The following is a 13,223-nucleotide window of genomic DNA, read 5'->3' on the forward strand; positions in this document are numbered from 1 at the left end:
CCTTTTATCTTTCCTTGGAAAGGTTTTTGTATAACACAGGGAAATGTATCTGTTGTACAAATAAAGGACTTATTTGGGCAACAGAAAAGGATAGAGCAGGTCACCAGGCTTCATAAGAATAGAAACACTGATTGTCACTGTGTTTCTTAAACCCTTTTCAGGGTATGTCTGCCTTTGAGGCTCAAAGTCATGAATATACTCCACTGGGGAAAAAATTGCACATATAATTTTACAAACATTTTCAGGGGGGTCTAAGGACTCCTACCCTATCCTGGTGCTCCATCTTTTACAAATCACTCTCACATACATTTTATTTTTGACCATCACACATGACCCTGCAGGGCTGATATTCTGAGTTTCCTTTTCAGACGGAACTGGGGCTCCGAGCAGCAGCTTGCTTAATGTCACTTAGTGAGTGTATTAGGGAGGCTTCACAGCTCTAAGTTCATATTCTTTCCACTTGTTATACTGGCCTGTATTATCTGCATGGCCATCTCCATAATCCATCTCTTGATTAGGAAGACCAAGCAGGCCCAGGCTCTGCTTCTGTGTTCGGAATTTTTAAGGCACAGTGTGAAGTGTAATTCCGAGTGCAGGTGGTCCTGGACTGAACTTGATGGAGATACACCCAGCTCCAAAGAGGGGGCTCCTTACCCGAGATGAATGGTCCGGATGTGCTTCTGGATACCCACTGCAGTGCTCAGAACCTTCCCACAGTTCTTCCAGAGGCATTTGAACATCACCTTCATGGAGTTCTAATAAGGGAAGACAAGGTTACATTAAAATGAAAACTAACCCATCAACGTAATAGCTTCCCATTCTCTTGACTATAACTCAGCACACCATTCTAGGAAACCCCCCAGGCAAGGATCCTAGTGACCTCAAGAGATTTTCTTGCTTCCTTCTTGAATACTGAGCCCTGCTGGAATGTTTAGTTTACTTTTTTAAAAAATTGTTTTTAGTTGAGGGATAATTGATTTATAATATTGGGCTGGTGTCTGCCATACATCAACATGAATCAGCCACAGGTATATGTATGTCTGCTCCCTCTTGAACCTTCCTCCCACCTCATTAGTTCACTTTTTTTTTTTAAGGTGGTTACAGTGTCTTTTAGGCATTGTTCTGTGCTTAGTCGCTCAATCATGTCCGACTCTTTGTGATCCCATGGACTGTAGCCCACCAGGCTCCCCTGTCCACGGGGATTCTCCAGGCAAGAATACTAGAATGGGCTGCCATGCCCTTCTCCAGGGAATCTTCCCAACCCAGGGATGGAACTCAGGTGTCCTGCATTCCAGGTGGATTCTTTATCATCTGAGCCACCAAGGAAACCCTGCATTAATGACAGGGAATTTTAGAATATTCATTGAGCACTTAGTATGTGCCAAGTGCTAGTCTAAGAGTTTATCTCATTTAATCCTAAAAGATGGATACTATTATCATCACCGCTTTACAGATTCATGGAAAGCTTCAGTAAAACATGCCTAGTCAAGGGAGCCAGCTTCTAGCAAAACCAGAATATGAATTTTGGAAGTCTGGCTCCTGGAACTACTCTCTCCACCAGGACACAAATCTATCTTCTCCTACAAGGATCTTAGAAGTTTTCCAAAACAGTCCAGCAAAATGATTGAGAGCACTGATTTTGGACTTACTTTCTCAAGTTCTAGTTTCCTTGTTTATCAAATAAGAACAATAGTACCTGTCTCACAGGGTTATTATGATGATTAAATGAGGTTATGAAAGCAAATCGTTTAGCACAATACTGACAGGAGTAATTATTCAACCAATGGCAGCTATTATGGTCTTATGATGATTATACTTCCTGGAGTGAATTTGACAGGGAGTGAGTTTTCTCCCATGTGCTCACCAAGCCCCATCCTTGTTTCCTCCTGAGAACACAGCTAGACTTCATTTCCCAGCCCCCTGTGAAGTTAGGCGAAGTCACGTGACTGAATTAGGGCCAATGGAATAAGGGCAGAAGTGACATACATTCCTTCTAAGCCTCGTCCCTAAATTACTTTTCAATGTCACTCCAGCCTGTTTGGCTGATTAGAGGTTGGGGATACTCAAGGACTTAGGGGACAGTAGCACCACTAGATCAGGGAATTTTTTTTTCAATATTTTAAAAATGGAAGTATAGTTGATTTACAATGTTGTGTTAATTCTGCTGTACAACAAAATGATTAAGCTATACATTCTTTTCTATATTCTTTTCCATTATGGTTTATCATGCGATATTGAATATAGTTCCCTCTGCTATATAGTCAGAACTTATACTTTAGGGATTTTTAATCTTTTGTTGGCCATGAATTCTTTTGGCAGTCTGCTAAATTCTATGAACCCCTTCTTAAAGTAATGTTTTTATTAATAATGTTTAAAATAAAATACACAGGATTAAAAAAACTGTGAGTGTGCTGAAATAGTTATCAAAATACTAAAAAATTTTGTGAAGCGGTAATATATATACTCTTTAACACATAAACTAATAAGATCTTTAAGTGAATCTAGTAACTACCATAATTTCAAAGTAGTGTTGTGCATAAATGATATTTCATGATATCTGCTAAGATTGTAGGATGATATGGAAATATCCACGTTTCATATTGGTAGTAACGTCACATGAGGCACTAATACTATTGTGGTTTGATGTCTCCAATCATAATTGTAGGAAATGCTAAATTATAGTTAAAACATTAATGACAATAAAGATTACTTTTTCTCCCATCTAATTTCACAGACTCCCTGAATTCTTTCCGCTCCCTTTGCGGGACTTGTGGACTCGAAGTTAAGAATCTCTGCACTGGGAGGAAGGGGTCTGGGTCCCTGGAGAATGTGTAGAGCAGAAACACTCCTTCATCACTTCTGCTGACCTGACTGGATTGTGACATGAGAAATCCTTTATATAGTTAAGCCACTGAAGTTTGGAAATGGGTTGTTTCAACCGTAAGCCTCCCCTGACCAATAAACAATGACACCTTCCCTGAACTGACGGAATTGCTGTAGGTTTGTTTACAAGTCTAGTAGGATTTCTGCTCTCTAGCCCTGTTCTAGAAAGCCATCATTTACACATTTAGAGGATGACTCACTGGCTATTATAATGGAATTAGTACCCTGATTCAGCCAGTCACCCCCACCCAAATCTTTCTCAATTGAAACAAAATACCTAGGAACTTATAGAAGTGAGGAGTATCCTGTGTGTTGGGAATGATCACTTTCGGGGTGGCAAGTGGAAGACACAGCATGGTGGCACATGGCTACAGTCTGTTGCAACAGATAGAGTAGTGGCAGCAAGAAGGAGCCCATGCCTCCTGTGAGCTTCATGAGCCCAGGGAACTGGGGGATCCCAGAGGTCCCAGGTGGCTGGCCTTCCTGACACTGCAACCTAGCCATTCCCACTGCAGCTCCCAGGCACTGTGGACAGCTCGCCCATGCTTCTTGCTGCAATGAGCAGTATTGAGCTCCAGGAGCTAGCTGCAGCAGCAAAGAGCTGGAGCAGAAACTGAGAGAGGGATGTGAGGGGAGCTGAGAAGCAGAGACAGAATTAGGACACTTTAAAGTACACTATCCTGATGAGTTGGTGTTTATTCTAAGGAGATCATTCACAAATTTCAGGCTCCCTGATCTTCTCGAGCCACTGATCCAAATGCATGAAATGGAAGATGAACCAAAGGGGAAGAATTTAAAACCTGCCCTGCCCTCTACTCCAGCCCCAAGGTTCACAAAAAAGAATTTGGCTTGATTTTTTTTTTTTAATTCAGAGCAGATGACGACGATATTAATGAACAAATCCTCACCCTATGAGTGCTTTCTGCTCATTTTTCAAACAATGAAGCTGTTCTATTAAAAAATATCTTCCACTTAAGGGAATTAATGACTCAAACCAAAATTACAGGTATCTGAGAGTCCAAATATCCATCTGGAAATGAAGTCATGATAGATGAAAGCACTTTTTGATTCATTCCTAGCCTTCTTGCTGATGGTATTCCTTTATTCATTAAATTAAATAGCTACTTAGCAAGGAATATTCCAGTGGCTGTAATGGAAAGAAAAGAAGCTGTTCTTCAGGAACTTACATTCTAATGGGGGAGAGACAGAAATGATCACAAATGATGATTGTTTCAGGTATGGTAATGTTTCTGGAAATGGGGGTGGGAAACGCTAGGTCAAATGAAGCCTCTAGAAGGTGACTTGTGAGCTGGGACCTGAAGGTTGGAAAAGGAACCAACCATGCTATGAGCTAGAGTTTTCCAGGTAGAAGGAAGAGTTAATGAGAAGCCGTGAAGATGCAGAAGAGCTTGACATACTGTAGGGCCAGAAAGGAACGGTTAGTTTGGAGGGAAAGGAGAGACGGTGTGATCTGTTTGAGATCGGTGGAGAGGCAAGGAGGGCCATGGAGGCAAGGAGGATTACGCAGGGTCTTGTAGGTAAGGGTAAGGAATCTGGATTTTATTCTAAAATAAAGAAGCTACTGAAGGGGTTGAAGTCAGGGAGTGATATGATATGATTTAGATTTTAAGAAAATATCACTCTTGGACTCCCCTGGTGGTCCAGTGTGGTTAAGACTCCATGTTTCCAACGCAGGGAGTGTGCGTCAGATCCCTGGTTGGGGAACTAAGATCCAACATGCTGTGTGGTATGGCCAAAAAGAAAAGAAAAGATCACTCTGTTCTGTTCTGGGGAGGAAAAATAAGGTCACCAGTGTAGTGCTACTGCGGGTCAGAAAAGATGGCGGCTTGAAGAAGGTTTGGGCCATGAGAACAGAGATAAGTAGACACTATCAGGGTCGATTTTGGAGGCAGATCCAGCAGTACCTGTTGTTGGGTTGAGCATGAGGAATGTTAAAAGGGATGGTATTAAAGATGACTTCTGCATCGAGATGAGTTGAGGTTCTCTTTGGGATACATTCATTTTGAGATACCTACTGGCTAGTAGGACAATGGATCTATGAGCCTGAAACTGAGAAGAAGTCAGGTCTAGAGATATACATTTGGAGTCAGGACCTGAAGGAGTTCTTATAACAGATCTAGATGAGACCATCTAGGGGGATATACAGCTAGAGATAATTAGAAGGCCCAGCATACTGCAGATTCAATATTTCATGTTGGAGACTGAGAAGGAAAAGACAGAGAGACAGGGTGTGGGCAGTAGTGGTAATCAAGATAGGGTGGTATTACCAGCACAAATAGAAGAAAGTGGCTTAAGAAGGAATATGTGACTTATGCAGTATCATTTGATGTTCCCAGGTGGCGCCAGTGGTAAAGAACCTGCCTGCCAATTCAGGAGATGTGAGAGACGCAGGTTTGATCCCTGGGTCTGGAAGATCCCCTGGAGGAGGGCATGGCAACCCACTCCAGTATTCTTGCTTGGAGAACCCCATGGATGGAGGAGCCTGACAGGCTACAGTCCTTAGAGTTGCAAAGAGTTGGATACAACTGAAGTGACTTCACATGTGCGCATGTACAACAATTAGTCAGTTATTAACAGATAGTCTTTCGAAATTAATATAATAGTATTACATAACATGCAGAGCCAAATTCCTCCAACACCTTAGGAATTTCTTACGGTCAAATTGGTAACTGTTTTGGGAAATGACAATCACAGTGGTATTTCTGCGCCATAACAAGTATTATTGATAAGACTGCTGTTCCTGGTTCTTGCAATAACACGTCAAGCATTTGCTTCTTGAATTGATTAATAAAGCCTGGTACTAATGATAGAAAAATAAATGTCATTGGTATAACTCCTTTCCTTAGGAGGAAATAGCTGATACAGAGGTGTCAAACTCTCCAAATACAATGAAGCTGACCAACATCCTCTCTAAATCCCTTGGATTTTGGAGAACTACCAATTACAAGTGTTTGTGTATCATCTCCTCGATTATGTGCTGTATACTTAGTCAGTCATGTCTGACTCTGCCACCCATGGACTATAGCCCGCCAGGCTCCTCTGTCTATGCGGATTCTCCAGGCAAGAATAATGGAGTGGGTTGCCGGGGGATCTTCCCAACCCAGGGATTGAACCCAGGTCTCCCGCATTGCAGGTGGATTCTTTACCAACTGAGCCATTAGGGAAGCCCAAGAATACTGGAGTTGGTAGCCTATCCCCTTTCCAGGGGAATCTTCCTGACCCAGGAATTGAACCGGGGTCTCCTGCATTGCAGGTGGATTCTTTACTCATACCCATAATTTTCTGGGCTCCTACTAAGGGCTCCAAAGAAATCTGTTGTCCAAACAAAAGTAGATAATGGACATGAAGAAAAATGATCAACTTTATTTCTTCTTGCTTTTCTCTTTTGCCCGTGGGGTACTGCATCATCTCTTCTGATTTCTTCCAGCCCTATTTACTCCTTTATAAGAGTCTCTTTATTAAACTCTTCTCAGTTACCCCATCTGAGAACACCACCAACTTCTCCCAGGACCTTGATTGAAATGAGGCAAAAGTAGGTTATAAAAGAACATAAACAACATTATATATTTGGGGGGTTATTTAAGGCAAATAAAAGTTGCATGGTGAAAATATTGTATGGTGAAAATTATTGCATGGTGAAAATATTGGGGAAGGGTATTTTAATTTTACATTAATTTCCAAACATAGAAGTTGTGTTGTTGTTCAGTTGCTCCATCGTGTCTGACTTTTTGTGACCCCATGGACTGTAGCACGCCAGGCTCCTCTGGCCTTCACTATCTCCCAGAGCTTGCTCAAAGTCACATCCATTGAGTTGGTGATGCAAAATATAAAAATTACCCTATTTTAAATTAAAATAGAAGTCAACCTATAATATTAATACTTGCTTGATTAATTTTTAGAGAATACAACTATACTAGCACAAGAGCCTCAACTTTAATGCAGTCAAGTGACTTTTTTCTATCTAGGTGAAGGTGTGTCAAACCATAAGGTCTCTTAAATCAGTGGTCCCCAACCTTTCTGGTGGGCTTTCTCAGTGGCTCAGTGGTGAAAAAAAATCTGCCTACAATGCAGGAGATGCAGGAAATGTGGGTTTGATCCCTGGATTCGGAAGATCCCCTGGAGGAGGGCACTGCAACCCCTCCCGTACTCCTGGAGGGAAAATCCCAAGGACAGAGGAGCCTGGCAGGCTACAGTCCGCAGGGTCTAAAAGAGTCAGACATGACTGAGTGACTAAGCCCTCAAGCAACCTTTTTGGTACCAAAGACCAGTTTCGTGGAAGACAATTTTTTCATGGACTGGGGTCAGGGGATGGTTTGGGGATGATTGAAGTGCATTACACTTACTGTGGACTTTATCTGTATTATTAGTACATCAACTCCAATTCAGATCATTAGGAAATAGATTGTGGAAGTTGGGGACTCTTGCCTTAAATAGTGGTTAAGTACTTTTCAGAGTACCCTGGTTACTTTCAGTGGAGACAAATCCTTTGTCTACAGAACTACTCCCTGTTACGCTAAAGGAAAGTCTGCCATGGGAGGAGCAGAACAGGAAGACATAGCTAAATAAACAGCACCCAGATTGCCACATGGGTCCAAGCTCGCCCAAAGAAGCCAAACTAAGCAAAGCGGCCGGCAGAGTCGCAGCCGCCAAGCCTGAACGTGACCATCTGTGCCTCAGCCCTGGCTTCTCTTTTTCAGCTTCAGCAGATGTTCACCAAGCTGGGATGTCCGAGGTAGGGAGAGGCCACTGTTGGCTGGGAAGCTCAACGAGCTATGGTCCTCCACGCATCTGCCTGGTCTAGCTGAAGCTCCTGGCAGTTGGGCTTCTCAGGTTGCTCAGCAGTAAAGAACCTGCTTGTCAATGGAGGAGCCGCAGGTTCCCTACACTGCAGAGAAGGAAATGGCAACCCACTTCAGTATTCTTGCCTGGGAAATCCCATGGACAGAGGAGCCTGGCAGGCTACAGTCCATGGGGTTGCAAAAGAGTTGAATGTGACTTAGTAAACGACAGCCTGACAGTTATAAGCCGACTCAAGGAATCTCACACATGCTCAGTGTGATGTTCACAGCAGCTTCCAGGAGCTGCTTCTTTAGAATCACTCAACTTTGGCCTTGGGGCTACTGTGGTTGGAGAGAACTTCCTGAAGACTCATCACCTTTGTGGCAGCTCCCAGGATGTCTCTGATACCAATTGCTCTGGGGTGATAGGCTGAGATCTTTGGCCAAGCCTTCCTTCATCTTCTCTCTGCTTCCCTCTCCATGGCAAGCCTCCATGCTGGTTTTGACTTGTTTCATACTTAGGATACATGGAGTGGCTTCTATTTTCCTGAGAGAACCCGGACTGGTACACAGGACTGCTAAGATGACCACTGAAGTCACCTTCAGATACAAGAGTGCAAACATGGCTGGATTTTGAAGTAGACAAAATGCCAGGGATAAGTTCCATTACAGCTATATTCCAGAAGGTACATATGTATGACTTTAATCATCACATGACTGGTTTACCAGATAGCAGCCTGGGGTTAATACCAAGTTGCCTTTATTTGGTAATTGGCGTGTTTGTGTGTGTGTGTGTGTGTGAGTGTTGGGATAAAGGGTGGGTTGATATTCATGCATTCAAACTTCCCAGAGAGAAGACAGTCCAGTTATTCTACATAGGTCAATGTGTTGCATCACACACGCTTCCTCAGCCTATCTCCTGGGAACTCACAGCTTTGGCAGAGCCTCCAGGGGCTCTTTCAGGATCAAGAAATCCACTCAGACCCTCAGCAGGTTCCAAAAGACTGACAAATACGGTCTTTAAAAAAAAAAAAATCAGTAACTGTTAGAAGTTGAAGGCATTCCAGTTCTTTACTGGGACCATAGCCTTGTACATGTCACCTCACTAGTTTGAGGCTTTCTTTCTTTCTTTGTAAAACAAGAAGAATGAACAAGATTAGTGACCTTGGATCCATGAGGTGTATAGGAAAATTCAGATGTATATCAAGCAGGGATTAAACATTTCCCACCTATTTGTCCCATTTATGGGTGCTGTGTGAATACATAAAATTTAAAAGTAACAAAAAGATTTCTATAAATGGAATAATACAGAATGTATTCTCATGTATCTGGTGTCTTTGTCTGAGCATATTTTTTTTTGAGCTTCATCCCCTGTTTCATACTTCAGTCATTAGTTCCCTTTTACTGTGGTACAGAATTCTGTTGTATAAATATATCAGAAATTATTTATCCACTTCCCTGTTAATGGAAACAGGTCTCTAGTTTGGGGTGACAATGAATACAACTCCTATGAAACTTGTCTACAAGTGTTTTTGTGGACACGCTTTCTTATCTCTTAGGTAAATATCTGAGAGTGGAATTACTGGGTCATATGGTGAGTATATCCTTAACTTTATAAGAAACGGCCAAACTGCTTTACAAAGGGGTTGTACCATTTTACACTCCTAAGAGCAATCAATGAGAGCTCCTGTGGCCCACGCTTGGTACTTAGTATACCAAAAAGTGCACACTGTCTGATTCCATTTACAACAGGCAAAATTAATCTCTGGTGACAGAAGTCAGGGTTGCCTGTCTGGGTTGGGCGTTAGCATTTGACTCCAGAAGACACAAGAACTGCTGGCCTGGATCAGAGTGGTGATTACTCACGTGGAGACATTAGTTAAAACTCACTGAATGGTATGTTTAAAGTGGGTTCATTTGATTGTGTGGACATGATACCTAAATATGGAGTCAATTTTAAATGATGTCTAAAACCACAAACTAAAGTATTCCTGAATTAATAGAAATTCCTAATCATTAAATTAAGTTTTCTCCATCAGTGAATTCTAAAAGTGCATCTCATCTTTGGGGACATCTGCACATTTCCAGACATGATCCAAGCGGTCCTGAAACTTGGAAACGTTGAGCCTGGGCTCGATGATTTTTTAAGTCCTTTGCGCTCCTGGACCACACACTGCCTGGCAGACTATTCTAAGATGCTGTCATTAAATTGCCGAGATCTCTCGTCTTTACCCTGATCCTCCCTGAGGTCAATCAGCTCTCTGACTCTGGCGGGCCATGCTGTGTCATCACCCTGAGATCCACACGGTGTGACCCCGAGTGGCTTTTCTTAGCACTGCCCTCCCCAGCACTTCTAACAGATGGCTCTATTTCTGGAGCAGTTCTTCTTACAGAAGGCACTTCTCTGCTCAAAATTCGTGGGTTAGCAATTAAGTCAGCCTAGAGACTGGCAGCAGGCATAACTGTGAGGGCCGTGAGGGTCTCTTGGAGCAGTCATTCACAACTTAAGAGTGACTCACTGCTTTCTGATTCCGAAAGATCGAACACGCAGAGTAGAGCAAATGATTAATTCACTGTTTACTACCGTACAATGATGAGCGAAGTATCTTACGTGAACGGAGCTATTTTTTTCCCTTCTGACTTGAGATTTCCCCAGTCTACAGGTAAAGTGGTTCATGGTCAAGATGCCTGTGAGATAAATGAAAGTGATGAAGACTGGAATTTTGCGATTGCTTTTGAGTCGTGCTGATGTTTTGAAATGCAGAGTCCTGAGTCAGGTTTCCTCGGGAGACCCCGACTTCTGCCAGTGTCATGGCTTCCTTCACCCCTAACCTCACGTAGGCTGGCCTCTTCCACTAACCCTAAGTAAGCCCAAGGTGACTGAGGTGGCCGAGGGGCCCTGTCCTGAGCTGCAGCAGCCCTGGTCCTATGGGGCCAGAACGGAGGATGGAGGCAGGCAGCCTTCCCTGTCCACACTCACGCTTCTCAAATGCCATTCAGTCCGTTGTCAAGTGGGTAAAAAAGGGAAGCAAAATATTAGCAGCACCCTCACAACAACTTGACCATTACGGTGCTATCATTTTTCATATTTTACAGATGAGGAAACTGAGCCTTAGAGAGGTCAAGTTATTTGCTACGCTCACGTGAGTACTGCGGGCTTCCCTGATGGCTCAGATGGTAAAGAATCTGTCTGCAATGCAGGAGACCCCGGTTCGATCCCTGGGTAGGGAAGATCCCCTGGAGAAGGGAATGGCTACCCACTACAGCATTCTTGTCTGGAGAATTCCATGGACACAGGGGCCTGAAGCCCTGTGCATCCGTGGGGCTGCAAAGACTCGGACGTCACTGCGACTAGCACTTTCACACTTTCATGAGTACTGTAGCTGGGGTGCTAATTCCAGAGCACGAACGGTTTTGTCCTGTTTAGGAAAGGACAAATCCCAAATCTGACTGAACTAGGAATCTGACGTGGAAAAAAGCACAGTATTAATTAGTTATGAGCCCTTCTTGATTTTCTAGAGGTCTTCGGGAATTGAATGTTAACTCTTGGCCTTCCATAGAACTGTTTTCTCCCAGACGCCCGGAGCGGCTGTATTTGGGGCCATTGCATCACCTTGTGGTCAGGATAGGAACTGCACCTTCCCGGTAGTCCCGGAGTCCCAGCTCATGCTACTAGGCTTTTCTCAACATCTGAGTACACTCAGTCTGAAATTCCAGAGGAAAAATTCTGCTAGAACGGGGCTTGAGGCAGTTGGCTGGCTGATTTCCAGAGCCAGGAGAAAGAAGCCTTTCACTTCCCCTCCTCGCGTTCCCACCTACCTTGGCTAAAGAGCCATGTGCCCTTCCCGCAGGAAGCTGTCCGCCCCCACCTCCCTCAGCACAGTGGTCCACAATCCTTTTGGCATGAGGCACTGGTTTCGCGGAGGGGGGATGGTTTCAGGGTGATTCAAGCATGTTACATTTATTGTGTACTTTATTTCTATTATTATTACATCAGCACTACCTCAGATCATCAGGCATTAGATCTCGGAGGTTGGGGACCCATGCCTCAGCAGACAGCCTGGAGTTCCTCTGTCTTTGAGTTCTTTGTAAGCCTCTGCACCCCACTCCCACCCTGCCATGCTGTGCTGGCTGTAACTGGGTCTGACTGTTTTCTTTCCATGTTATTTTCTTCTGGGTGCAGAGGGAAATGTGGATTCTTTGAAATTGCCTCAAGAGTTTCATCTTTGCTATTTCAGCTAAGCTGATCTTATTTCTAAGATTATAAGCTACAGGATTTTGGATAATTCACATAACCTCAGTGAGCCTCTTCTGCACAATGCGGATATGACTAGGCCAAAGATGTTCATGATGATTAAATGACATGCTGCATTTAAAAGTATTTTGTAAACTATAATAAAATATACAAATATAGTTACTTATATATGTATATATAAATTTGATAATATCAGCAATTGTTTCTTGCTCACCACTGAAAGTAGGCAGCAATAATGCCTTATTTAGGCAATAAATCTCTCTTCCTCTTTACACAAGTGGAATAGGGATCATATAAGAGGTGAGAGTGAGAAAAAGTGTTAAGATAACTTCTGAATAAGTTTTCATGAGGAGGAAGACCAGGGTCTTTGCTTCATAATTAGTATAGGGTATGCCTCTTCCCACTTTGTTTCAGGGTCTTAAAATAGGTCTATTACAAAGTTGCTACATTCTAGTTTTAGAGCTTATAAGCCCTTCCTATACTTATGGTTGGTCACACTTAGTCTTCATGATAGTCCTGAGAGAGGTTTGATAATATCTGTTTGCCTGTTTAACAGACAAAGAAGTAGATGATCAGACAGATGAAGTGTTTTCCTGAAGTTCTCAGGGTAGCAAAGTTGAGTCTAGAATGTGGATTTTTAGATTTCTAATCAGGACACCTTCACTTACCACTTAACATGTTCTCTCTTTATACTAACGAATAGGGGCTTCCAAACGTTTTTGACCATCAGCCACAGTAAGAGACACCATTTGTAAAGTAGACACATAGGTGACAACTGAAACCAAAGCACCAAGGAACAGTACTCATCCTGATTATGTCCACTGCACCCTGTTCTGTCCTGTTCCTTAAAGATGTGCTGTTCACAGTCATTAAAAAGATTCACAACCCACCAGTGGATTGAGACATGCAGCTTGGAAAATATCGATCTAGAAGGTTCTCAAACAATCCCCACAGGACATATGCCCAATACAAGTTCACGGTCTCAAATGGATATTATAAACCTCAGGGGAATGAACAGGAAAATAAAATGAATCAGAAAGTGTCCCCCAATGAGAACATATTGTCTATGGATTAGACAGTTAACTCTTGGAAATCGTTTGAGGTATGACTTTAAAAACCAAAATAGCAGCACTGCAGCCACTGTGATTCCACCCCATTATGTGCCTGGTAAGTCACTTCAGTTATGCCCAACTCTTTGAGACCCCCGTGGACTGTGGTCTGCCAGGCTCCTCTGTCCATGGGATTCTCCAAGCAAGATTACTGGAGTGGGTTGCCATTTCCTCCTC

The 13,223-nt window shown here is 43.0% G+C and overlaps 1 protein-coding gene across 2 annotated transcripts in view; it reads right to left on the minus strand.

The window, feature by feature from the left end:
- The window catches only part of ZNF704 (zinc finger protein 704), a 247,315-nt gene that overhangs the window by 34,043 nt on the left and 200,049 nt on the right, over nt 1-13,223 (minus strand). For both annotated transcript variants that reach the window (XR_009689561.1, XM_061123549.1), the window contains exon 5: nt 655-755. Coding sequence is in view for 1 of the 2 variants with exons in the window: in XM_061123549.1 (XP_060979532.1) it covers nt 655-755 (101 nt within the window). In the remaining variant the exon portion in view is untranslated. The remainder of the gene's footprint in view (nt 1-654; nt 756-13,223) is intronic.

The sequence above is a fragment of the Dama dama genome, chromosome 21 (assembly GCF_033118175.1).
Source record: "Dama dama isolate Ldn47 chromosome 21, ASM3311817v1, whole genome shotgun sequence".
In the NCBI taxonomy this organism is placed as follows: Eukaryota; Metazoa; Chordata; class Mammalia; order Artiodactyla; family Cervidae; genus Dama; species Dama dama.